General features: G+C 37.6%; 1 protein-coding gene across 6 annotated transcripts; it reads left to right on the forward strand.

Annotated features, from left to right (window-relative positions):
* The first annotated feature begins 213 nt into the window (after positions 1–213).
* Positions 214–22,743, forward strand: CUNH18orf54 (chromosome unknown C18orf54 homolog). 6 transcript variants are annotated; one of them, XR_008391436.1, is made up of 9 exons: positions 221–290; positions 1,013–1,103; positions 3,394–3,722; positions 4,998–5,768; positions 6,085–6,235; positions 8,559–8,661; positions 13,197–13,356; positions 14,190–14,251; positions 14,769–14,786. XR_008391436.1 is itself a non-coding variant. In XM_037165107.2 (9 exons), the coding sequence occupies exons 3-9, from the start codon at positions 3,413–3,415 to the stop codon at positions 20,126–20,128; spliced, it is 1,611 nt and encodes a 536-aa protein (XP_037021002.2). In that variant the 5' UTR covers positions 221–290; positions 1,013–1,103; positions 3,394–3,412; the 3' UTR covers positions 20,129–22,743. The 6 variants fall into 6 exon arrangements, 4 of the variants coding, with proteins under 4 accessions (XP_053520374.1, XP_037021002.2, XP_037021003.2 ...); XM_037165107.2 differs by lacking the exons at positions 13,197–13,356; positions 14,190–14,251 and adding exons at positions 16,970–17,040; positions 20,056–22,743 and having other exon boundaries at positions 14,769–14,900; XM_037165108.2 differs by lacking the exons at positions 13,197–13,356; positions 14,190–14,251 and adding exons at positions 16,970–17,040; positions 20,324–22,743 and having other exon boundaries at positions 14,769–14,900.
* The last annotated feature ends 2,027 nt before the right edge of the window (positions 22,744–24,770 follow it).

Here is a 24,770-nt window from a genome sequence, read left to right on the forward strand (position 1 = left end):
GATGAGGAGGGAGAAACCACACTTCCCAGAAGGCTGCGCGACCTGAGGCCCCAGTGCGTCACCCCCGCCCCCCCCCCCCAGGCTCCTGCGCGTGCCCCCTGGTCCTGCGCGCCCCCGATTCCCCCTCCGGCGCCTGAGCACTACGCACGCGCACGGCCTGCCGCTGCCATGTTGGGTCAGTTTGAAAGCCTGCGCGGGCGTCGCGCTGCCTTGTGACCGTGGGGGATGCTGCGAGCCAGCGGCTCTGTTCGCATCGGGGATGCTTTGTGGCATCTGCGCTCCGGAGGCAGGTCTGGGCTTTCCTCTGCGAGTCGTGGGAGTGTGCTTTTTTATTTCTTTGTGAATCTTCGTCTGCGAGTTCGATGGGTGTGTTTTCGAGGGGCATCCCATCCTTTGACAGCCCGAGGGAAGGGCTAAAGGAAGGTGGTGGGGAGCCAAGGGGAAGAAGACAGGGGCGGGAAGGAGGATGCTGAGAGTCCCTGCGGGAGGGGGACCACTTTAGGGGGAGGGCCCGCGGTCGGGGGAGGGTCTCGGAACTGGGCGGAGGGGACTGGAGGCGTCCACTGAAGCGGGGGTGGGGGGTGGGGGCCGAGGCGCTTGGGACTGTCCCTTCCAGGAACTCAGTCCGCACCCCGGGCGCTAACTGTCGCAAGGCCCCCATGTTTGGGGGGAGCCTGTGCCTGTGATCGCTGGGGTCCCGCAGGCAGGGCGTTTCCTAGATTCGGGGGCCGGTTTGAACTCAACGCCCGGAGGGGACAGGTTGCTTTAGTGTGGGGGCGCCAACAATCCTGGCTTTCTGGTATTCTTTTTTGCTGTAGGCTAGAAACACATGTTCGGCTTCATCACATAAATCACAGAGCTGCCATCTCTTTTTTTCCTTTATTATGTTTTGTATTACTATTCAGTTCTCTATACCTCCCTCCCCCAAGAGCTATTTTCTAAGATCTGTTAATTTCTTCTGAGCTATTCCCATTGGTTATTTGACACAGAATATTATGTTTTTGAATCAAAGGTAGTTGAAACTTCTTGCCATTCGTTTCACATTTTGTTCGGAATGATGGATTTCCTTATGCAGCTGTGGACGAGTGTGTATGGGAGAAATGGTAAGATACTTGGGATTTGTTTCCAAATCCTGCGGGAGAAGTGGGTGGGTATTGTAGAATGTTTGGGTATGTTGGTAATTGAAGAAGGGTGAGAGCTGCATAGGGGTTTATTTTATTTTAGTTTTGTACTTTTGGAGACTCTATACAATAAAAGTTCAATTGTGGATTTTTGGTTTTTATTTTTGTTTTGCTGTGAATTAAAATAGAGGTAATTACCCACTTACCGAGAACCATGACCCATCACTTTGCCCTGTAGGGTTTTGTTTTGTTTTTGAGGTTTTGTAAAATTAAAATCAGTAACCTAAGGGAGAAAATGTTTGGTCAAGCTTAATATCCAAGCAGTATTTGTTTCAGAAAGTTTAAACATCATTGGTGAGTAGAATAAAGAGAGCAAAGCTGACTTAGTCTAGCCATTCTTTATATATATATTTTAATGAATTTATTGGGGGTAACTGGTTAATAACATGTACGTTTCAGGTGTACAATTCTATAATTATCTACATTGCTTTCTGTACTCCATCTAAAGTCTAGTCTCCTTCTGTCATCATGTATTTGACCCCCTTTACCTTCTCCTACACCCTCACCCCTTCCCCCTGTGGAATCTACCATACAATTGTCTTTGTTGGTGAGTTTGTTTTGCTTGTTGCTTTCTGTTAATAGCCCACATGTGAGTGAAATCATGTAGTTCTTTTCCTTTCTTGACTTATTTCATTTAGAATATACTCTAGAGAGTCAGCCATGTTGTCATAAATGGCAGTATTCTATCCTTTCTTGTGGCTGAGTAGTATTCCATTGCACATATGTACCACATCTTCTTTATCCAGTCATCCACTGAAGGAGGTCACCTAGGTTGATTCCATGTCTTGGCCACCATGAGTGATAGTCTAGCCATTCTTTCTTGGCGTACCAATATCACACACTCAGGGAAATCAAAGAAGCCAAACCTGATCCTATGTTCTGTTGCTGCTTCCGCTCACTGCTCTCAGCTCTCTTGCAGAGGCAGTTACGTATTGTTAGGCCGACAGGCAGGATGACGTTTTATTGTCTTCTTTTTTTTGAATGGAAGACTTTCAGTATTGTAAAGTCAGTTTTGAGAGTTAAGATTTCATTAAAAGTTGTTATAACTTAAATATTCCAAAATACAGCCAAAAGTTAAACATCATGGCATGTGTTAAGTCCTAGACATTAATCGTATTTTTAGTACCGAAAATCCATTGATTTAATTTTAAAAGAATGTAGTATATCAAAAGAACAGAGCGGGTATTCATTTTGCTACTTTTTAGGTTTTCAAATATAGATCCTGTTATTGCTATACTAAGGTAGATAGGAATTCCCTCAATTTTACTAATGGAAAAACAAGGTGAATACATCATCAGTTTTCTAATTATTTAGGTCTCCTATAAAAGAGAGGTGGGCTGAATATACTTAAGAATAAAATATAGTGCCAAAATGAAGGTCAGGAAGTTATTATTAACAGTATTGTTTTAGGAAAAGAGCATTTTGCATGTTCATCTTATGACATAACTTGTAGCTTATTTCTTTATATTTTGTTTTCTCAACTCTTTTTCAGGTGAAAGGGTTGGTTAAAATTACATATTGACATTTATAACATTCTTCCCTGTTCCTTCTTGTTTCTAATACCTCATTTGATCCCTTTAAAAATTTAATGAGCAAGCCCTGTTTTGGAAGCTGGGTTGATTGGAGAGTCATCCTGATAAGCCAGGGTTGCAGGTTCTATCCCCAGTAAGGGCACAACAACAACCAACCAATGAATGCGTGAGGAAGTGGAACAACAAACTGATGTGTCTCTCTTTCTCTCCCTTCCTCTCTCTAAAATCAATTAAAGAAATAGTATTAAAAAAATTACTGAGCATTTACTATCTGCAGTGCATGGTGGTAGGCTTATGAATTGAAAAATCTGTATAGGGGAATGTTAGGTATTGTGATGTCATAAACTGTATCAACATAAGAAAAGGCTATGTACTTCAGTAGGTTTTAGGAATTAAAAAGTAAGTACTCTTTCTTTGGAACTTTCTATGAATATTCTCAGATAATTTTAGTATGTGTAATTCTAGGCACATAGTAGGTATTCAATGAATGTTTTCTAGATAATTATGGAGTTCATAATAATTAAAATAATAGAAATTATGTGTTTTGCCTAAAAATGATTTATAGATAATGGATTTTATTCTTAAAAGAAAATAATAAAAAGTTTATATTTAGTAATTTCTTTGCATATGGCTGTTATTCCTTTTACTTTGAACCTTGATCTTTTGTTTTTCTATTACAGTTATTTCTAAGAGGAATGAATGGAAATAACCCATTTTGAGGAAGGCATGGCAAAATCAAATATAAAACACAGAGTTTGTTCTCGGGAATCTTCGGTATCTTCTTTGCTAGCAAGCTGCAGCCTGAGTGGTAGTCATTCCTCTAACTCTGATGGCTCTTTTCAGTACAAGGATAAACTCTACAGTTCTGCATCGCAGGCTCTGCAGGCCTATATTGAGGACTTTGATCTAAGCCAGATGTGTCCTGGTGCAACCACTGGAAAGATGAACATTTACAAATGTCCTGCTAATGTGCCAGAATTCTCCAGCTACGTTTATAAACCAAACAATGGTATGTTTTTTTCCCTCTGTTTCTCCTCTTCCTCCTCCTGCTCCTCCTCCTCCTCCTCCTCCTTTCCACTGATTTAAAGCATTTGAGAGACATGTTGTAGTCTTTGAAAACTGCATACTTCTTTCTTTGTTCTTTTGCGGTAAAAATGACTTTATAATGTTAAGATCTGGATATGTTTCTTAAAAGATTCTGTAAATATCTGGTTCTTGGGGGTTTTCAGCTAAGATTTCCTTGTGACCTGGGAGGGGAAGCTGATGAATCATAGCAGGTGGCTGACACTAATCCTTAAACCATTTTATTACTGCATAATGGAAAGAGCATTGACTTGGGGGTTCTAGCTTTCCTTTACTGTCTGATGACTTCAAATCTCAGCCTTTCTTATTATACCTGGTCAATTCCAATAGCTGGCATAGCGTTATATTAGTCTTCCCAATCTGTATTCTCTGGGGCAATAATATTCACAATACGTTAAGAGGCTATTTTTAAATTTTATTCATTTATTTTTAGACAGAGTGGAAGGGTGGGAGAAAGAGGGAGAGAAACATCCATGTGTGGTTGTGTCTTGTATGCCCTGCACTGGGGACCTGGCCAGCAACCCAGGTATGTGACCTGACTGGGAATTGAACTGGCAACCCTATGGTTCACAAGCTGGCACTCAATCCACTAAGCCACACCAGCCAGAGCACGTTAGGGGTTTTTACTTGGTAAGGCTTTTATGAATACAGATTTGGAAAATGCATCTGTTGATAACTCAATTACTATGGAATAGCCATTGTATGGAAAAAGTTTGCATTCAACTCTTAGAAGGATGTAGGCACTATTCCAGAAGAGGAGAATTAGAACAGCTACTTACTGTGGGTCAATGCTATTGCGGAGTTAATAGGCAAGAAAGCAAATTTTTTTCCCCACCTGATCTCATTTTGTCCCCCTGTATTGCAGCCAGTATTGAGTGACCAGGATTAATGTGAGTGCATTAGTGCATTGGGTATGTCTAGATGAAAAAAGTTGAAGAAACAGTAAGTTAAAGAACATGGGAAAATTCGGGAGGTTGGACAGAAAAGGGTAGGAACTAGTTAAAACAGATGGAGATGTGAGGTAAAAAAAAGCACATCCTATTTTATCAACCCGTATCTTTTAGTCAGTGCTTTATTGAAGATAAAAGGAAAGTGGCAAAAATAGTTCTTAAATTCTTAATTCTTATTCACTTTTGAATATTTTGAAGTATTTTTATATTCGATATCAGAAAATATACAGAACTATGCTTTGTTTTTTCAGCTTTTGAAAATTTTGATCACAGAAAGAGCTCCTTATCTTCCAGAAGACGGACTACTAATGACATTGACTCCATTAGCTTAACAACGGATGATCTAGTAAAACTTCCGGCAGATGGGTCATTTCCTTTCACTTGTGTTGGACCAGGTCACCGAATTAGCAAGAAAACCAAGAAAGGCATTGGAAGACTGAGTTCATCGGACACTGAAAAGAACCAGAATTTTCAAGAACCCTCCACTGCCATGAGCAAGGATAGCTTAGCAAACACACATGTAAATGGAAAGCAGTCTCGCAGGCTAAAAAACTTAAAACTTGTAAATAATACTAATAAATGCATTTCTGGACCATCTTTATCTTTTTCCGAGAAATCATCTTTCAAGGACAGTTCAGAACACAATGTTGAAAAGAATTACCCAAGGTGGCTCACTGGCCAGAAATCTGACCTTAATGTTTCGGGGATCACTAGCATACCTGATTTCAAATACCCAGTCTGGCTCCACAGTCAGGACTTGCTACCTGACACAGATAGCCACAGGATTCATAGAACATTTAAAGAAGAGCAGTGTTCCCCAAGACATAGTTATCAGGCACAAAGAGCTTCTCGACTTACGAGTAAATTAGATTGCTTTGAATATTCTTTTGAACCCTCAGACATTTCAAATTTCTTGAGTGGTGATAAAGGAGTAGGTAATGAATATAAATGTGATTCTGAACATAGTCAATGTCAATGTGAAAATCCACTTCTTTCAGGACAATCCGAAAAGCCATTCAGTGGTAATTGTTTTTTGTTTGTTTTTAAGAACCAAAGAAAATGCTGTAATTTGACCTAATATCTAGGAACTTTTATGTTCCGTTCTTGATGCAATGATCAGGTGATAGAAGGTCTCTTGAATTCCTATGGTTTTCATTTATGTAGCATTTTGTAAGTAGAAAATGTCTTTTCTCCTTTTGTTTGAAATGTCACATTTTTGACATGATTTGCTATTATAGATGACTATATATTCCAACTTATCTGAATTCTTGTTGCTTTTGTGAGATTTTTGTTGTGCTTTGCATTTTAAAAAAAGAATTAATACAGTCTTTTAAATAGGTGACAAAATCGAATTGCTTATCCTGAAAGCCAAGAGAAATCTAGAGCATTGTACTGAAGAACTACCGAAGTCTATCAAACAGGATGACAGTCCTTGTTCATTAGATAAACTTGAAGCAGAAAGATCATGGGAAAATATTCCTGTTACTTTGTAAGTATGTTATAATGAAAAAGTCGTATGAGGTCATTAGTTTTTCAAATGAAAAGTGTGTGAACATCTAATTTATTTTTAAATAACTTAATTAAAATTAGCAATGGTAATTCTGTACAACAGTTGCTTGCTTTATATTGCAGTTTTTCATTTGTTACCACAAGATGGTGTAATTTTCATAACTTAGAAATTGTATACTTTTGCTTTTGTTACATGTTCCTTTTGTTGCACTATAAAATACTCATATATGTTTAATATGAGGAATTAGAACCAAAAGCAACTATTTTGCAGAGGAGAGCTATGAAATTCTTATTACTTTCATTTTACTTTGAAGTTTTTTTCTCCCTTTATATTCTTTCCATGTATTAGTTATCCATTTCATTTCATTTACATTTTACTTTCTCTTTCAGTCGTTATATCCCTTAAATGACTGTCCATTTTATATATTGTCTATTCTGTAAATATTTGTAGTTTCTGAGATTATTTTCATTTGTGTGTTTAACTTTACAGTGGTTTTCAGAATAAAACATGTTCACCTAGGTAATTAAATATGAGCATGGAATAAGGATTGGGAGTTTAGACAGGAAAGCTTTTTCTTAGTGTCTTAGTGGTACTGTTATATCTAGACTTACCAGGTGTGTATCCTTGATGACCCTGTATCCTGCCTCAGTTTCTGATATTTATTGTAGTCTGTTGTCTATACTTTTGCTTTGTTGTAGATGGTGTTTGGTAATTCCTGGATACTTTTTGATTACTTTTCAGCTGAATATCTTTTTTTTTAATGTGGACCCTGGTTATGGAATTGACCCTGAATCCTAGTTCTGTGTCTTCCTCACCGAGACCTTGTACAAGTCACATCTATTCTGTACAACTCGACTTTGTACAAGGTCTTCTACAGGTTATTTTGCTTTGGTGTTTGTGTGAAGATTCAATTAGTTAGAAATAAATAAAGGTACTTAAGTTAGGACATTATGGTGATCTCGTAAATTGTAATTATGGTGATTATTCAGAATATTTTTTCTTAGTTTATTTTGATTTCTAACTTGTTGGTTCAATGATTTCTTTCCAGAAATGGGTTAATGATGATGTCATTTAATTTTTATCTTTCTTATTTTTTAATTTCTTATTATCAGCTGTTTTCTGGTAATAAGAACAAATTTGACCTGGATGTACTCAAAGTAATATGCTAAAAGATTGACTACAGCCACAACTAGATAATTGCTTTTTTGTTTAAGTTTTTATGTGGGAAAATTTCAAATACAAAAGTGGAAGAATAGTATAACGAATCCTTATATACCTAGCACCCATCTTCAATAGTTAGGTAAATGCTTTTAATAATGGTGGGTGGATGTACAAAGTATGAACTCTTTTGATAAAGAAGGGGAGAAAAGTCTACTTGAGAGCAATAAAAAGCTCGGAGTGAATTACAAATCAAATGAATTAACAATAAAGTGCTGCCAATGAAGGAAAATTAGCATTGTGACATTTACATGTTATAAAAAAGACTTAGATATCTGGGTACTTGAGTTAGAAGCACATCTCATAATGATATTTAAATAAAAGAATGAGTTTATTCTCTGACCAGCAAAATTTGGTTTTGGGAATTTCTTTTGATGGGGATGCCCTTTTTTTTTACTACCCCTTACATCAAAAAGTAAATTAATATTTATTGAGCATTTATTAAATATAACAGGTACATAGAGTTAATTTACAGAAGATTTATTGGAGATAAATGGGACTAGAAATGTAGAAATCAAAATTCAGATAAATAAATTAGTAAAGTCATATAATGAGTGGGATTGGGATTTGAACTCAGGAATTATAATTTCAAAATTGATTCTTTTCCTTCTCTAATCTGTCTTCTTTGTTAATACTAGTTCTGGAGGGGGACATCTGTCCTATCGCTTTGACATGGCAGAGCATGTAACTGCCATCTTAGTAAAAATCATATATTTGTGGGAGTTTTGTGTATTATCATTGGGTAACTAATGGTGTTTAATTGGAAAAATGTACTGCTTATTTCAAACAAGTGAGCTGTAAGTATAGCCTATAGTTGAAGGCTTACTTGGTTATTTGAAAACTGACATTTTCATCTTTTCTTAAAGCTTTAAAGAAGAAGGACAGAGATAGGGAAGGTTAGGTTCTATTATCAGTGAAGGGAAAAGATAAGAGAATTATCAATAAAAATCAATATGAATCATACTTATAATGATTATTTCTTGGTGACCATTTATATTTAAGTGATAACCATGTAATTAAACACTTGTCTAATTTTTATAAATTGGGAACTTAATCACTATCTTGTATCTTAAATTCTGTTTAGCAAATCTCCTGTTCCTGTTAACTTGGAGGAGAGTCCTCAGCAGGCTTCAAGGGCCAAGCATGATAAAGGGTTCATTGAAGACTTTTTAAATGACGATAATCAGGTGAGTGAAGGTAGATCTTTTTAACTTATTAAAAGATTACTAATGTGTAGATATTAATTTCCAAGTTATTTAGTTATTATAAAACAATGACCTGTATTTCTTCTTCCCGAACACACATCCAATGAAAGTTTCAACTGCCCATGAAAGGTGTCCAGCCTTTTGGCATCTCTTGGCCACACTGGAAGAAGAAGAGTTGTCTTAGGCCACACATTAAATATGCAAACGCTAAGGACAACTGACGAGCAAAAAAAAGATTTTAGGGAAATTTACGATTTTGTGTCAGTCCACATTCATAGCCATCCTGGGCCACCTGCGGCCTTTGGGTCACGGGTTGGACACCGCTGCATGAAACCATCACGCCTAGAGTTACTGATAATGTGTTTGAGTATTCTGCAGTAAAGGGACCTGAGGCTGAACTCTTACAGAGAGCCTAAGTTGTCATGACAATTTTTTTTTTCTGGAAAACATATAAAACAGACCATTGTATTTTCCCATAGGGCAGCTGATTATTGATATTTGTGTTTGTAAAATAAAATTATAAACCTGTATAATTTTTAAAATAGGAAAACCATCATCTAATTTTACTAAATCAGTATATATTCATCCTGCAGTTAACCCCAAAATAAAATATAAATGTGTATATTTGCACATAAGTAATGATGTACAGTTTGATTTAGAAACACAAGACATGGTGTTAAATATTCAAATAATATTTTGGGGTTTTTAACATTCTAGATTTGAGAGGTTGAACACTCAAAACAAAAATTAGCTAAAAAATTTAATAAAATGTCTTTTTTCCTCCAGCAAAATTTACTACAGACCTTAGCGCTCTCTATAAGATAGTACAGCAGGTGCTGGGTAAGTGAAGTTTAATTATCAAATATTTGACAAATATTTGAGTACCAAGCACTTTTTTGGAAAGTAGTGAAAAAGAGGAGATCGTTACCTCTTAGATTTTTAATGCTAGTTGAAGAGACAAACTAAATGAAAATTTAATGTATAATATATAAAGGAGTACTATTGGTGTTGTGAAGAAAAATTAATTGGGAAAGAGAAACGAGACGACAGCTTTAAAGAGAGTAGTCAGGAGTGGCCTCTCTAATGAATGAAAACCTGATAGGGGTGAATGACCCAGGTGCCCGCGGGGAAATGACTCTCTACACACAGAGGTCATTGTAAATGCTGGGACCCTGGGCCGAGGTGTTGGCATCGGGAGTGTCAGGGTCGCTCCGTCAGCAGGAACACGGGAAAGGATGCTAAGAGCAAAGATGGAGAGGTTACGAGGAGCCAGATATGTAAGGACTTTTTAGCTGTGGAAGGAAGATTTTACATTTCATCTGAGTGAGAAGTCACTGGGGAGGTTTGAGTGGAGGAATGGAATCTTCAGATACACATTTTAAACCATAAAATGGTAGGCGTATGAGCATAGTTTTAAGAGCATAGATTTAAGTTGGAGAAGGAGCAGAAAAGGTTGGCAGTTTTTGCACTTTGTTATTCAGAACAGGGATTGGAGAGGCCTGTGTAGACTGGGTACGTGGGAGGAGGCTGGAAACAGTTAGACTTGGGGTGTACTTTGAAGAAAGACCTGGGGGATGGAGATAGAGAGGATTTGAAAAACAAATCCAAGACTTTTGAGTCAAGCAGCTAAAGGATTGGATGGTCCCCCCGTTTCTTAGATAAGGAGCACTGGTAGAGGAACAGATTTGCACAAGTATTTTTAAGTTTGAGATGGATACGTGTTGAATACTAAGCTACTGGTTCCTTTTCTCCTGACCACACACATACAACCTCACTACCAGGATGGTTTTATTTGTTTGTTTTTAATAATTTCATATGTGCAGAAAGTTGCAAAAATAATTCACATGGCTCCTGTCATCCTTGTCCCAGCTGCCCTACTGTTAACATCTCAACGTAGCATTAATGACCAGGAACAGGGACTTAACATGGGCACGATACTGTTCTCACAGCTGCGCACCTTCTTCTGATTTCACCAATTTCTCTTCCAGTGTCTTGTTTCAGGACACAACCCAGGATTCAGTGTTGCATTTAGTTGCCATGTCTCCTTAATCTATTCCATTTGGTTACAGTTCCTCAGTTTTTCCTCGTCTCTCCTGTTCTTGACACTTGAGGAATACGGGTCAGTTGGCTGTTCTGTAGATCATTCCTCAGTTTGGGTTAGTCTGAAGTTTTCTCATGGTTAGGATGTGGCTATGCATTTTTGGCAAGAATGCAACAAATTATGCTGTGTGCCCTTCTCAGTGCATCATATCAGAGGGTTTATGATGTATTCACACTGTTGGTATACAGATAATGTGTCTTAGTTTGCACTGCTGAAATAGGCCATACACCGGGTGGCTTAAGTAGCAAACAATCATTTCTGACAGTTCTGGTGGCTGAAAAGTTTAAGGTCAAGGTGTCTGGCAAGGTCCTGTTTGTTAGTTTTGTAGGTGGCCATCTTCTCCACGTGTTCACAGGGCAGAGAGAAGAGGAGAAGCAAGCTCTCCTGTGTCTCTTCCGAGGACAGAGCTTCCATTCATGAGGGCTCCGCACCCTTCTCTGAATACGGTCACATGGGGATTAGGCTTCAACATATGAACTCCAGGGGAATGGACATTCAGTTCATAGGAGTGTGATAATACAATAATAATATGCATGTATATATAAAGTTATAGAAGTATGTTTTAAACAGTTGGTGTCTACTGGCTTTCTCTTTAGTAAAATTACCATTTGCCCTTGTAATGAATAGATATCTTAGAAATGATTCTTGGAGAATATGATCTACTAATTATAGTATCCATTGGTGGTCTTGTCTTTTCTTTACATTATTAGTTGAAATTCTTACATAACAAAATGCTTTTCCTTCTCCCTCATGTATTTGTTTATTAAATCATATCATCAGGGGCCCATAGATACTCATTTTATTCTAGTTTTACAATACAATATTATTATCTCTTTTGTACTCAAATTGTTCTAGTTTAGGCCGTAAGGAGTTCCTTCAGGTTGGCCTCTGTGTCTTTTTGACATGTCCCCAATCCTTTTTAGACACTTCTCTGAGTAGCTGTGGTTCTTTTGATTGGAAAATGGTGTTTAGAAACTAAGATCTAGGCATTGGGTGTGCTTACTGCTACTGGGTTGTTATTCATTCTAGACTTTCTCAGCAGGCCCAGGTAACGTGTGTTTACTAACCTACACATATATATCTCTATTTATACATATATTTTTATGTATGTATAAAATTGTGAGTTTATACTTATACCTCTGATTCTAGTCCAGCACCACTGTGTTTGACTTAGTCTTTCCTGTTCCTTATTTGTAACTTCTTTCTCCACTGGTGAGAATCCTGCCTCATTTCCTATAATAACTTTACTTATCTTTCAATCTTAGTATATAGATAGTTTCAGAATTACTAACCAATAATCCTGTAAGAAACAAATTTACCAGTTAGATAACAATTGTATATAGTTTTTTGTGTCATTAGCCTTACAATAGATGGTCAAAATATCATTTTTCAGAATCACTTTGGTTAATTATTTTTGTTCAGCCCCTTTCATTTTGCCCCAGTCATCTTGTTCATTGATAATAGCACTAGGTGGTTCATTTTTTATTCTAATTGGTTTAAATTGTTTTTGAATATGTGAACACAAAAAAATTCTCGGATATATTCACTGTAAGGTTTTAATGTCAAGTTCAAGAAAAAATTCTATCAGACATACCAACATTTATAAATATTCTCTAGTGAACGGCACAAAGCAGCTTGCATGACCTTTCAGTAGTCCCTGTTTTACGTGCTCTGACCACTGCCTTGCCTGAGTTCACGGAAGGCAGACCGCAGGTCCCAGAGCCAGGATTTGCAGCCCTGTGGTCGCCCTCAGGCGACCAGAAGTTCTCTCAATCTGGTGGCACAGTGCAGATGGTTCAGAGCTACGAGTGCCTCGGGTGCCGTCTCCAAGAGGGGCACGGTAAAGCCCACTGGATCCTTATGCCCTGATTCTTTTTCTTTATTTAATTGTGGTAAAGTCTACATAACATAAAACGCATTATTTTAACCATTTCTTTAAAAGATTTTACATATTTATCTTTAGAGGGGAAGGGAAGGGGAGAAGAAGAGAAATATCAATGTATGGTTGCCTCTCGGTCCCCAGCTGGGAACTGGCCCGCAACCCAGGCATGTGCCCTGACTGGGAATCGAACCGTGATATCCTTTGATTCACAGGCCCACGCTCAATCCACTGAGCTACACCAGTCAGGGCTATTTTAACCATTTTTAAGTGTGCAGTTTTGTGCAATAAGTGCTTTCACATTATTGTGTGGCCATCACCATTGCCTGTGTCTAGAACATGTTTATCTCACCCAATCGAAACTCTATACCCAGTCAGCATTAACTCTCCATGCCCCTTTCCCGCCAGCTCTGGCCAGCACCATTCTACTTTCTCTGTGCACTTGGCTATTCTGGGAACCTCATACATGTTAGTCTGCTCAGGCTGCTGAGACAAAGTACTGAAGGCGGGTGGCCTAACGGATTTTTATTCTTACAGTTTTGGTGGCTGGGGAATCTACGATCAAGCTGCTGGCAGATTCTGTGCCTGGTGAACAAGTCTCCTCCTGGCTGATAGATGGCTGCCTTTCACTGTGTCCTTACCGTGGCCTTTCCTTCAGCTCTCAGATGTCTCTTCTGATAATGACACTAATCCTATGGTATCAAAGCTCCCACTCTTATGACCTCATTTAACCTTAATTACCTCCCATAGCCCTTCTCCAAGTACAGCTGAATTCAAGGTTAGGACTGTAACATGAATTCTGGGACACAGTTCAATCCATAGCATCATGTTAGAGGAATCATATGTTTGTCCTCTGTGACTAGCTTATTTCATGTGTTGTATCTTGTGTCAAGGTTCCCTTCCTTTCTTAGACTGAGGAGTATTCTGTTGTATGTACCATGTTTGGTTTATCCAGTTGTCTGCTGATGAAATCAGGGGCTGCTCCCAACCTTGTGTTCTGTGAATAATGCTTCTGCGACGTGGGTTCGCGAGCGTCTACCCAGAGGGAGAAGTGCAGAGTGTATGGTAACTCTGTGCTTGTGTTTGAGGGATTGCTGTGCCATTTTCCACAGCAGCCGCATCATTTTACTTTCTTACATCATCTTCCTTTTTTCAATTACAGTGCACATTCAGGATTATTCTGTATTGTTAATAGTTTCAGACTTACAGAATAGTAGTTTCCTACACTGTGTTCAGAGCTGTGATGTGCCTTTAAAATCTTCTTACTCTTGTGCTTAACTTTGAATCTCTTCACCAGCAAGAGCCCACTTCTAATATTCTTATGCCAGCCAACAGTTTCCTCTAGCCTTGAAGTTTAAACTGTACATGTGGTATACTGTCTATGTTGAAAAAATTTTAAATTACAGGCATCTTAACAGGCCAGTTTGCTACTTTGTGGATAGTTTTCAGGACACAGCAACTCATGTGAATAGTGTAAAAATAATAGGTTTGTAAGAATTTTAAAAAGAAGTTCAAAAATATCCTTTACAGATTCTCTTAGAAGAATCTTGACCACTTACATGGCTAAGTGCTGTTGCCACCTTTGGATGCAGGTAAGATAGGTGATAATTGACTTACGAGTGTTTTTTTGGATAGCAAGGAATATGTGGCCCGTGAAGAGGTGGGGCACCAGTATTCCGTGTGTCAAAACGTATCTGAATGTGTGCAGAGAATACTGTATTTAAGATCCCAGTCCTTCCTGAGCTGGTAACCGGGCTCCATTTACACACCTGAAAAGAGTGGGTTGGCTTACCTGCTCTCTGGGGGACTTTTAGTTCTTAAAAATCTGTGATTTTAAATGTACTAAATGAATGCATCGAAAATGTAAACAAGTACTATTCATTTTAAAAGAGCAAAGATGAGAAAGGAAATGCCATACTGTTCGTGATGATTGTCACAAGTAACTTCATCTGGGAGCTGGGCGAGGAGAGGAGATGAGTTACGTACAACTTTTAAGACACTTTATCGACATGTATTGTTTGGATTTTTGTATTGAGGAAGAATAATACAAAATACAACATTTTGCCCCTGAATGTGGATGGTTAGTTGTTCATCTGTTTTAACTCTTAGAGCTGTACCCTTTCTGGAGGGAAACACCATGGCCCTGTGGAAGCCCTGAAACAAATGTTGTTTAACCTTCAGGCTGTGCAAGAAAGTTTTAACCAGAACAAAAGCACAGAGCCAAAAGGAGAAATTAAGCAAGTAAGCACAAACTTGATTTATGAATTGGGATCTGTGAAGAGATAAGATTTATTTCTAGATCTTTTTTTAGTTTGACCTGTAGTTTTATGTTACTAAACATAGCACATAACATATGTTGTAGAGTTGTATTATTATTTTTTTGGAAAGTGATTAGTGAGCAAAATAGAACCAGAGGCTTGGAATGGTGGAATAGACTGACCCGTGTAAGAGGGGAGGAGGAAGGAGGGGACTAATTAAAAGAAGGTGAAGGCATTAGTCAAGGAACACACGTGAAGGACCCATGGACATGGACAGCGGTGAGGGGACTGATTATGGAAGTGGGGGGGGTGGGCTGGGTGGAGGGGGGCAAAGGGGGAAAAAGTGGGACAACTGTAATAGCATAAACAATAAAGTATATATATACATATATGTAAAAGAAAGTGACTTACTCAAAGTGAATACTATTAAATTTCTGCAGTTGTATATTCTGGAATGGATTGTTTTATTTAGTTTATGGTAATGAATTCAACACCTTATTTAGATATGTTGGATAGATCGGGGAGATCAGGAAAACCTTTTTACCATTGGACTTCTCCACGTATCTTTGTCATCTGAAATTTGAGCCATATGGACTTCTGAAGACAGTTCTGTAAAGTTTTATTTTTTGTCCTTACCTGAGAACATGCTTACTGATTTTAGAGAGAGGGGAAGGGAGGGAGGGAGGGAGAGAAACATTGATAGAAGAGAGAAACATTGATTGGTTGCCTCATGTGCACAGCCCAACCTGGACTGAACTGGAAACTCAGGCGTGTGCCCTGACTGGGAATCATCCGTGACTTTTTGGTTTACAGGACGGTGCCCCTGCCCAGTGAGCCACACTGGCTGGGGCTAAAGTTTACTTTAAAACCATTGAATTTTTATGTTTCCTAGGAATTTGGAAATACGTTTCTTCTTTAGGCTACTAGTCTGTAGGAGTGAATTTTCTTCACAGTAGTATAGTATTTATGAATAGTATAACCATGTTATTTATAACTTGGGAGAATGTGTATATAATCCCAATCTGATTGTGAATTCTAATTCTGCCACTTACTAAAGAGTTTCAGTTTTCTCTTCTGTAAAATGAAGTTGTTGAGAAATTAAGATAGATTATATCAAGTACTTATTATGTTTGGCACCTGATTAAAAACTTAATAAGTATCTTGTTAATAAAATACTTACCCTAATAACAAAGACTTAAATAATGCCCTGGCCTGTCTGGCTTGGTTGGAGTGCTGTCCCGTAACCGAATGGTTGCGGGTTCAGTTCCTGGTCAGGGCACGTGCCTGGGTTGTGGGTTTGGTCCCTGGTCCAGGTATGTACGGCCCCCCCGTCTGGGAGTGTGCGCTCCCAGATCGAGCGTGTACGGGAGGCAGCTGAGGAGTGTCTCCCTCCCTTTTCCTCCCTTCCTCTCTCTAAAAGCAATAAAAAAATGTCCTCCAGTGAGAATTAAAAAATCCTAAAAATAGTAATAAAAAATAAAAAGTTGTAAAAACAAATAATAATACTTAAATTATTTACAGATAATCATACCTTTGAATATTCAAGAAATGTTCTTATTGTCATTGTTTTTGCTATTGTTACTCAGCAGAGCTTCCTGAAATTCAGTTTTTGTTAAAAATGAGTGGATTAACTCTTGGGAACTAGCACAGCCTGCTCTACTGAGTTTGTTTTTTACTATTTCTCTTTCCTTTCTAATGATCACAACATTTAATGTACAGCATGTGATCCGTCTTTGTTTTCCCCTTTTAAACATTACAGAGACAGAACCAAGTTCACAGAAGTCATCATTTCAAGCCAATATTTGATTTTTACTGGGCATACATTTAGAAGCACACTTTAGGACAAGTGAAAGATGACTCTAAGTAGTAGTTGTATTTTTAGAAAAAAAGAGAATAAAAATAATGCCTTACTGAAAATTATTTGCTAGAATTATTTCTTGGAAATGAAGATAGTATTTTTTCCTGTTCTCTTTAATCACATTAAATAGTATGTAAGTTGATAATTATGCAATGTTTTTAGTGTTTTGTTTCATTTGTTGTTTTTAATAATAGGTTTCAGAAGATGATTTCTCTAAATTACAATTGAAGGAAAGTATGGTTCCTATTACTAGGTCACTTCAAAAGTAAGTATTCTGTACTGATTGATGGATATGTGTGGATATGTTTTAGCCACCTCTCGGATTGAGGTCAGAAGGTTACAGGATGTAATGAAGTAGTTCTAAGGATGTGATGGGTATGGTTAAGCTTCTTGGGACATACTGTTTAATACTGAAGTTTTCTCTTAATACTGTGCTATTTCTTATTTAAAATGTTCTTAGGACCCTGTGAGACCTTAGACACCTAAAATACAAGGAATGTGAATGGCCTAAATTGATACTCTTTCATTTCTGAACAGTAGCAGCAATGTGAGATTAGTATTGGTGTGGATTTCCTGGATGAGCAACTCGTTCCTGACATGTATTTTCATATATTCCCTCTAGAATAGCTATAGTCATAACTGTATCATTATTTCACCTATATCTATGGAAACCTACAGTAGATACAACGTCCTGGATAAAAAGGTTGAAATGCCCTAAAGGTGTTAATCCCCCTATTTTCTTAGTTTCATCGTCTTAAATTCAACAGTGGGGAAGAATACAAGTCTTTCCTTATTGGCAGAAGGGGAAAGTATTGTGGGTTTGGTTGAGTGAAAATAAAGTGCCCTCAGAAGATGGGGTACCGAGGTCATGAAGTGCCAAGATTACATTTTTTGCTTTGGCAACACCATTTCACTCGGCTGGACTCAGTGTTGTGGCGTAACCCTTAATGTTTTCTCCATCAGCGTGTCTTTTTCCCTTTTTAGAAAAAAATCAAGAATAGTATTCTACAACTTCTCCCCCACTTCTCCCTTCACATACCTTTGAATGGCACACTTCGGTAGCCTCTGCTCTGAGTGGCTTGTTTCATTCTCAGCAGGGCAGATGCCAGTTAAATTAAAGGAACTGCCAGCTGATGTGTGTGACCGAGCCAGGGAAACGGAAGATTCCATTTCTACGTAGCTTTATGTTCCTTCCCATCACACCGCACTCTCCCCGCTACTCCCCTGTCTTCCTTTCTCACTGACATTGTTTTTTAAAGGTGTAAAACAAACTATGTAGAATTAGAAAGGAAACTAGTTATGTTGAATTATAGTTATAAAAATATTAAATTTCTAGTTACTAAGATGTGATTATTAATGCATTTAAAATAAGACTACATTTAAAATATAGATAAGTTAAAGTTAATTTTGTAAAAACCTAATTGGAAGGCCTGTTGCATAGCTTGAATAAAAGTAGTGAACTGTGGTATGCTTTTACTTCCTTTTCATGTATTGATCAGTAGATAGAGAAAGGGAATTTTGGACAGCATTGATTTCTGGATTACCAGTGGGACCCTGCTATTCAGTGGGTAAACAGTGAGGCTTAAAGTTGTCTAATAGTTGGCCAGTAAAGTCATATGGGTGCTTTTGGACTGTAAACAGAAAGACTTAGATAAAAACATGTTCTGGCAGGGGCTTTGATACCTATTGTAATTTTGAAACTATCACTAACTGTTACAATTTTGAAATAGCGATAAAAGATTTTTAGATTCCTGCAATGACTATAATGTGATATGAAAATATCTCTGTTTTCTGTGGCATATAAGGTCACAGATTTTGGTCTGTTGCTTACATGCATAATGGAAAGATGCTAATTTACAGATAGTATTTAGTGAAAATAAAGATGAGGATTTTTTTCCCAACCCAGTTTCCTAGACCCTTGGAGTCTAAGGGATGTGTGGCCATTAGGGTTGTGAACAGTAAGATAAGACTCTCTAGTCATTTGCCATTTTCTTTCACTTGAGTCACAGGTAGTATAATAACAAGCCTGAACAGAAAAAGGAAGACAGGTCTCAAGAATATTTACAAGTCATCTTATTTGTCATAACTCTACATCTCTAGGGAGAAAAGAATTCTTTAGATGATGTAGAAATGATAATGTCTAGTCAGTTTTACATAATTGCTTAGTAACTTTGGGTGTGTTATTGTAATTTAGTTAAAAAAGATGAGAATCTCGAAAATTAACTGAAGTTGCCAAAAGGGTAGCAGAATCCAGATTCTTCTCTTTTAATTATATTTGAGTAAGTATCCAAGAAAGAGACATGGGAGAGAGATATAATGCAGTAATTAACACTGCTAGTTTCTTCCACCTCTTTATCTTGGGTAAAGTAGAAGATGTGTTTTATTTAGTATACATTTATTGAACCTGTGTTAGAGACTGTGGGATAGGCTGTCATAGTTACTGCCTTAGCCACCTTAGTAATTGGCCTCCAGAGATCACTGCACACATTGCTATATTATTTCTGTTTTTCTTGGTCTCTTATTTATCAGAGACCCGAAGTATGGTTGATTAACATGGTTGACATTTTCTGAGTGGCTCTGGGATCTGAAGGATAGGAGAGGAAAACTGGAACAGTTTTTAGAGCAAGATTGGAGAGTGAAGGGCCTTTCTCTTCCTGTTTTGAGGGATGATTGAATTTTCTCCACTGATACTATAATCTGAGCTTTATTTTTACAAAAACCAGGTTGTTGGTATAATACTACATTATTCAACATAATTGTCATTTGTTTCTTCCATGCTGAATAAAAATGAGTTTTTCTGAGAACTGTAACTGATCCTTTATTTTTTTCAGTTTTAGCTATCTTGAGTGTACGTTAAAAACAAATGAATTGTTTTTGAAATGATACACACAGTATACCAAAATCAAATATATATTTCACAAACCTGTTGTGAAAATTACATGAAAAAAGTTTTAAGTGTGATAACAAATGATATCCATTATTGTTTCTTACTAAACTTGCTCAGCTAACTTGCCAAAAAAAAAGCCTTGAACACACAAAATAAAAATTTTTTGAAGTGTTGTTATCGAATTTTAGATAAATTATTTTAACTCTCAATTATTTAGGTATCAGAGTTTTATGAGAAAACTTCATCACAGTTCAATACTTAAGTTATTGTATAAATTTATTCCTCATACTAATTTTGATGTTAATAAACAATGTAATCACCACTTCTTGCTGTCTGTGTTCCTATTCAGTCTTTAATCTTGGTTTATAATATGTTTTATACTTTTTGATGAAGGGCTTTGCACCATTTATCTCGCCTGAGAGACCTGGTTGATGATACCAGTGGGAAACAGTCACCGAAAATGTGAAGAGGAAAATAAGAGTCTAACCAATAAATAGTCACCACGACACAAAAATGTATTTTTTTCCTATTGCTAACTGGCAGAGTTATTATGAGCCATACACTGTTCAGATTGGTTCAATTATTATATATTTAAAAAACAAACAAACTTGGAAATGTCTATGCTTTTGTGACCTATCCTCATTTTGTGCCGAAACACCAGAATGTGAACTGGAAGGACCCTCGCGATGTCCTGTGGTCGGCCTTTGGTCTCCATGCCAGCACATGTCTGACATCCAAAGACGGGCGACTCCTGTTCTTGAAGCGCACATGGACTTAACCTCTGCAGCATCCTCGTCCGTTTATCATCTCTCTCTGGATTATTGAGAAACTCTTCCTGGTTTCTAGTTAAAATCTCTGAAGCAGAATAGACTTTTTGACACAATTAGCATCTGTTTTTAAGAAACTTAGAGGAATATAACAATTGTGGTGTATCTTATCCATATGGAAGTATGTTACTTTAAGCTTTATAAATCAAATATTTAAGATATGTTATGTTTACAAATAACTAATAATGGGGTTGTTCAGTGCTAAAAGGAATATTGTTATATGTTGTGAAATCCAAGAGAACTTTATTTAATTAATGCTTTGATTTTGATTCTCTGTTAGATAATCTTGACAATAGTTGAGAGTTTACAAAACATTATTGGGGAGATATTTGAAAATTTACTATTTTGCTATTAGATTATTGTTTAGATTTTAATTTTAGGGTCAAATTAGTAAAAACTGTGAGATCAGTGACCAGATGCTTAATGAAATTTTATGACTAAACTTAAAGAAAACAAGTATGGGAAATTAGAAAGCAATACTCTATTTCAAAGTTATTTTGTAAGAACTGAACTTTCTCTAAGATAATCTGTAGTCTTTCAAGTTTCTCTCTACCTGGAAGTGAGCAGAGCTGTATTCTTAATGAGTAAAACTAAGATTAAGTTATAATGTGTGACTAATGAAGCATATTAAAAAGCCTGATGAAATGAAAGAATATCCATCTATGTATACAAATACTACAAATTAACACTTGGCCCCAATGGCAGCATCTTGGCTAAGCAGCTTTATTTCAAATAGGAATTTCTAAGTATATTAGGTTAGAGAATTTGCTTTTGATTTTCTCCAAATTTAACGCACTACATAAAACCTCTGTTTTAGAACTTACATGTCAAAAACGTAGAGTGAACACCGCTTTTTCTTGGTCAGTGAGTCAGAGGCACCTCTCCATGCTGGTCTTTCTGCCCAGTTTGAGAGTCCCTTGCCTCAATGAGTTTGTTTTCTTTGCTCTGTGCTGTATCTGCCAGTGACATTCCATTTTCTGAGTGTGGTCTTCTGCTTCACAGCTAATAGTAGTTTGCTTTCATCCAAACGAGGCGTTACTTTGATGATTAAAAATGCGGCTCAGCTGTTGCAGATTCTAAGCAGGTGAACATCAGGTGGATCTGGGTTGACCGTGCTCCAGGCTTGGTAAACCCACTGTTAGACAAAATCTGAAGAAGACGGAGAAGATAAAGATATCATCGTAAACTTCTAATTACACAGTATATGCTGATCAGACAGAATATACACCACACTTAGACAGCATCTACAAAGGGTTTATGATGCAATTACTGAATTGCACTAGTTCGGTTAGTGCTTCCATTTGCAAGAACATATCTCCAATACTAAGTAAGATAAGCCTATTCTAAAATTTTATGTTATAACTAATATTTTAAGAAATGATTATATTTACCAAAAGAGCATTTTCTGTTTGTTAAATACGGAAGTCTAGTCTTTTACCTAAAAAGAAAATAAACTTACCAAAATGATTAATTCCAACCTTTAAAAAATACTAGGACTGTCAATGAAAAAAACAAAACAATAAATGTTCAAGAAACTAATTAGTTTATTCCATGTTGAATATTTCCGTATTTTTTATTTCAAGATTTCCTGGGGGAAAAGGAGACTACAGTGTTTAGATGACTGAGTTAGGAGTTTAAAGCAGATAGTGAGAACAATTAGATTTTTTAAATTACATTCCAAATATAAAATTATATCTTTTTCTCTCCTTTAGCTATATTAAAAAATGTGAAGACATTAGCTTTTTAAATTAAGTATGAAAAATATTTAACTTGATTCCAAAAGTTATTTGAGATCAAGGGGGAAAAGTGTTATGCATATGTGAAGATAAAACTCAACTATTTTCTTTATTATAAGAAGTCTGCTTTTAGTTTTTTCTGTGATAATCATTTGAGCTTCATGGACATTTCTGACCAAATTGAGGAACTTTGTCTTTGGTTTGACTTATGTTTTTATATGTCATTTCTTGTTGAAATGTATATATGTAGTTATTTTGGGTATTTTATATTTAATGTTTATGATAATGTCTTGTTAAATTACATAGTTATACCAAAATGTTGCCTGAAGATAAATCATGAGAAAATTCTTTTTCCCTCACCTGCATTTTGAATACATATGCAATCACTCATAGGTTTGGATTTTTTATTCATTTTCCTGTCACAGTTTTTATTGTGTCTCAAAACCTGTTGGTGGCAGTGCCATCATGAAGAAGTGAATTTGCCAAAAGGCAATGATCTGAAAGGAGACAAAAGTAACAGGCCAATAAAATGGATAATTTCTCAGCAACTGGGCTGTCTTCAAATGTGAAAGACTGTGTCCTATTCCATCTATGAATTGGGTGTTTCATACACGCGGAGAGGTCGGCTTGACTTGTAGTGCCCGTCCCAGCGATGGGGACAAGCCTAGGCCTGACCTGAACACATTGTGCAGCACATTGTACTGTACACATTGTACTGTAATATTTGAAATTACTCCTTTCCTACTTCTAGGCTTCCTTTCTGTCCTGCATAGTCACCTGTAGTTAAGAGCATTTCTTTTTGAACAAAATCTTAGCTTTTTACCCTCCCAGCTTATTCTGCACTGCCCTTACCCTGGACTGGACTTGTCCGTGGTGACCACCTTTCTCACAGCGTAACAACTTCTAGTGCAGTGTGGCGACATCTGTCCATCCTCAAACCCATTTCCACTGTCAGCATTCCGCCTCCCTTTCCAGCTGTGACACCGAGGACGGACCGGTCCCTGCAGGGCACTGCTACACACCAGCACTGTAACCTCGTGGTTTGGTTCGGCAAGCTGGCTGCGAAGAAATGGCTTTACTTGGCTTCTCCCACACTCCTGTGACATGTTCTCACCTTTGGCACATTATTTCCCATACTAACGCTCAGTTTTCTTTCATTTTGGTCATCTAAGGCACACTTTGTGATTTCTTTAAAGCTCTGACCAAGTCTTGTATTTCCTGTTCCAAACATTCTAACGTTCTTCCAAACTGGTGGGTTGGCTTTCTTTTTTCCTTCCCTCATCACTTATTTAGCTATTATAGTTCTTGTTTTATTTTGGAAGTTATTTTTTGAATATTGCTGCTGCTGTTTATCAAATAAGATCAACATTTGAGGAAGTATTTTGGATGACTTAGCTGTAAGCTTTCTAAGCCCTCAAGCCTTTAAGATAATTGAATTTGCATGTGTTTTGCATATCATCAGCTAGAAACTGATGTACAGATGTAGAACTAAGTACAGGGAAACATTCAGTGGGTGGTATTATGTTATTTTGAGCCTTGTGCTATGGGAAACTTGCTCTGGGCTCAGTCGGAAACCGAAACCACACAACAGTTTTAAGCCAGGGAAATTTAATATTAAAAAGTTTCAAACATGACAAAAGAGACATAGGAGAACTTGGTGTGGTATCACAGAGCTGAGGGAGAGGACCTAAAGAAGGACAAACTTGGGAGAGGTCCTGCAATGTGGGTTCAAGCCTTGTTCAACTGGATGACAGAGAAGTTTACCGGTTTGCCAGATGAGCTGGTCTCCAAGGTTTGGAGAAGCTGTAGCTGGTGACTGCATCCGTGGAGGTGCAGAGGGAGCGAGCAACCCTGGTGCTGGCGGGACACCTAGCCTGTGACCTGGTACTCTTGGAAGGGCTAAAGGGGAGTGATCGCCTGCCTGGGCTTGGCCTGCGTGGTCGCCAGGGGCGATCGTACATTCTGGGATTCGGACTTGATTCTGTGCCGGGTGTCTTCACACCCACCGTGTTACTGGTGGTGCTGAGAGACTAGGAATTGACAACTGACAGAGAAACTGATCAGGTTCTAGAAAGGTTTTGGTGGGAGAGAACTTAAGGGAAATAAAAAATGCCTCAACAGTCTTCCTCTGTCCTTTCATTTTGCTACATATTACATAGCCCATTCCAGAAGAGGGCATACAGGTAAGATAGCAAAATGTCCGGTCATTTAGAAAACAGGCACAGTGTGACTGCTGTGGCTCAGTGGGTGGGCACCCTCCTGCAGATCTAAAGGTTCGATTCCTAGTTAGGACACATGCCTGGGTTGCAGGCCAGGTTCCTGGTTGGGGGCGTGTGAGAGGCAACCAATGGATGTTTTGTTTTTTTTATATGCCAATGTTCCCCTCTCACTGACTCTAAACATAAAATCTAAATCTTAAAATCAAAAACAAGCACAGTGAGAAACTTTTGATCAGTATTTTCACAATCTAAGATATTTGGTAACTTTGGAACAATAGTTCTGAACTAGGCATCTGGGACTATTATAAGTGTTCTGGGACTATGTG

Source organism: Artibeus jamaicensis, unplaced genomic scaffold (assembly GCF_021234435.1).
Source record: "Artibeus jamaicensis isolate MK-2021 breed Jamaican fruit bat unplaced genomic scaffold, CSHL_Jam_final contig_354, whole genome shotgun sequence".
NCBI lineage: Eukaryota > Metazoa > Chordata > Mammalia > Chiroptera > Phyllostomidae > Artibeus > Artibeus jamaicensis.

What these genes read in the sequence shown, in the direction of transcription:
- CUNH18orf54 (XM_053664399.1), top strand. Translation starts at nt 3,413, where the DNA reads ATGGAAATAACCCATTTTGAGGAAGGCATGGCAAAATCAAATATAAAA. An exon ending in ATCCGAAAAGCCATTCAGTG is followed by an intron (nt 5,769 to 6,084) that starts GTAATTGTTTTT and finishes TCTTTTAAATAG; the next exon opens with GTGACAAAATCGAATTGCTT. An exon ending in GAAAATATTCCTGTTACTTT is followed by an intron (nt 6,236 to 8,558) that starts GTAAGTATGTTA and finishes AATTCTGTTTAG; the next exon opens with CAAATCTCCTGTTCCTGTTA.